General features: G+C 36.9%; 1 protein-coding gene across 1 annotated transcript; it reads left to right on the top strand.

Annotated features, from left to right (window-relative positions):
- The first annotated feature begins 234 nt into the window (after positions 1–234).
- Positions 235–1,478, top strand: LOC124358561 (protein O-mannosyl-transferase TMTC1-like). The gene has a single exon (XM_046810864.1). It carries the CDS (start codon positions 235–237, stop codon positions 694–696), a length of 462 nt encoding a protein of 153 aa, XP_046666820.1. The 3' UTR covers positions 697–1,478.
- The last annotated feature ends 1,080 nt before the right edge of the window (positions 1,479–2,558 follow it).

The raw sequence follows: 2,558 nt of genomic DNA, 5'->3' as shown, positions 1-2,558 counted from the left end.
AACTTTCAAATGATGTATCACTTAATGGGTCTTTACATTAAACATTTTGAGCCAACATATTTTGGAGAAATGAGCAAAGTTGTAACGGTGACTAAAAAGTTCACTTGTATTTCCTAGAAAGGTGTTCCTGAATTTCATCCCTCCATCTTTATCTATCCAAAACTAAACAGAGTGTATTCATACTTTTAGTGAACTCACACCGTATTGTTCTCTCTTCGTTCCTGTTTTCCGAAAATGGATAATAGTATTTATCGGCATTTATCGGTGCAGGATCGGAGCGAGAGCCGCTGTGTGTCAAGGTCAGGGGGTGAGGCGGGGGTGGTCCCACATGCGCCACGACGCCGGGCAGAGCCGGTGCAGTGCCGTCGCGACGTTCAGTCAGTGATGGTGGCACCGTACCTCGCAGTGGTGGGTCTGGCCATCGCGTGCTACTCCAACTCCCTGTACGGCGAGTTCGTGCACGACGATGTTGTGGCAGTCTCTCGTAACCCGGACGTACTCGGCAGCTCCGGCCTGGGACAACTGCTGGCCAACGACTTCTGGGGCACCGCGCTCAGCGACCCTCGTAGTCACAAGTCCTACCGACCCCTCACCACGCTGTCTTTCAGGTCTGTCACCTACCATCGTCCTCTGGTTATACTGGTAGACAGAAACATTCCAGGTTCACGGAATCTCTGGGTATTGATTGATAAGTAATAAATGTATATTGGACACGGAAGATGGTGTAATATACATGAGTCGTTCGGAATGATCGATTCTTTGTTAGATTTATGTTGCGAAAACGATTCGAACCAATATTTCTTTGCTAACGAGGTAATTTGCCATCGATCTCAGTACAATAAACAAACTTCTTGATAATGTATGTGTTCAAATCGTTCACAATTTATTTTGTTCTTTTTACTTAATAGGATATTATTAGTGTCGTTTTTTATTGGCGTTCGAAGGTTTGAAACTATATTAGGATTTCGGGCCTTTCCACCGTTATATGTTAGAAAATGTATGCCTGAATAAACAATATGTTATACATTTTGTAACATACCGATGGAAAATGTCCGAAATCCTATTATCCTTTCAATAAGGTATTGCTGTAATTGCAACCCTAATGCTGTAGGGTACGTCTAGAGACATTTCATCATGACGTATGTTTGTACACATTTTAATTAAATGAAGCTCCTAAATAAACTTAACATAAGCAAATATACTTCATTAGAATTTGAATTTAACAGTCCCTCAAGTAATTACCGTTTTTTAACATTTTGTGAATCACTGAAATAGTGAATATAGTATTCATGAAATCTTTTTACTGATTTAGTTAATATGAATATTCTCTTGCATTGTTGGTTTCGTTATGGTAGAAATATATTTTAAATTGCTGTAATCTCTTTCTACTTAGAAACAATATATCGATTGTCGCCTTTCATGTATCAAACTTACAAGTGTGGTAGTTAAAGTACATTGGAATGAGGCTGGAGTCTAAACAGTGTATTCTTTTTCTTCCTAATTTTCCTCACTTCCTTTCTTTTCCACAGTTAACCAATTTAATTTAACATTCAGCTTATTAAAATTGATATGCAGAGATATCGTATTTATTATATTGCGACTAATTTAGTATACGTTCATCCCAAATACTAAGACGTACTGCCCACGGATAGGCGTTATGCATTCTCTGATAGATTTATTTATGAAAATTAGTTTAATTATTTTTTAAACTGTTGTATACTTTATAAACGAGCTCAAGTCTAGACAATTTTGTTACAGTTATGAACAATTTTTATTCCTTTGTTCACCAAATATAATGCAAACCTTGCGAAGGACAGATTACGCGATTATTTGTTCATGTTTCTAACGCTCTTTTCGCCAAATAACCAGATTCTTTGTTTATGAGAAATTCTTCAGTGCAATAAAGCTTTCAAAGGACATCACGTGACGTAGTTCCATGTTTCTCATGCTCCCCTGTACGATGAGTATGACACTAGGTGACCATCTCTCCTCGTGCTTCCTTATCGCTTGCAAATCTCCCATATAGCAGTACAATAGACATGTGTACGCTCTGATGCATTTCACTGCAAATATTGAGGTTTATAACAAATTTTGGAGTGAACATTTTTGGAGTTGCAATTTTTTGGAAGTATTTTTAGTTCTCATCTACACGTTCTTCTGAATGAAACACGTATTTTTGTTATTACAATCACTTGTAAGCAATTTTTCTTCATAGATACTGTAATCAGTACTCAGTGCCCGTACTTTACAGTTCAACGACTGTTGAAGACAACATCATCAATAATTTTTTCTTGGTGTATTTTAGATTATAAATTTATTTCACATTTTCCAATGTACGCATTAAGGGACTAACTGAAATAACCAATTCATATTGAAACACACCTAAGAACTTTGCTGTGATAATTTGATATATCTTCATAGATAGGTGTATATCGTAAATGTTTGGTTTAGGTTAGTTATGTTTAGTTCTTCATCGATTAGTTTACATTTCTGTGTCTGACTGTGCCGTCATATGTAAATTGAGCAGAATATTCTGAGAATAATTCGTACACTGTAAT

This window comes from Homalodisca vitripennis, chromosome 3, assembly GCF_021130785.1.
Source record: "Homalodisca vitripennis isolate AUS2020 chromosome 3, UT_GWSS_2.1, whole genome shotgun sequence".
Taxonomy (NCBI): Eukaryota; Metazoa; Arthropoda; class Insecta; order Hemiptera; family Cicadellidae; genus Homalodisca; species Homalodisca vitripennis.
This window is presented reverse-complemented; position numbering and strand designations above follow the sequence as displayed.

Bases quoted from the DNA above. Each gene is read 5' to 3' on its own strand.
- LOC124358561 (XM_046810864.1), top strand. From the start codon at position 235: ATGGATAATAGTATTTATCGGCATTTATCGGTGCAGGATCGGAGCGAG.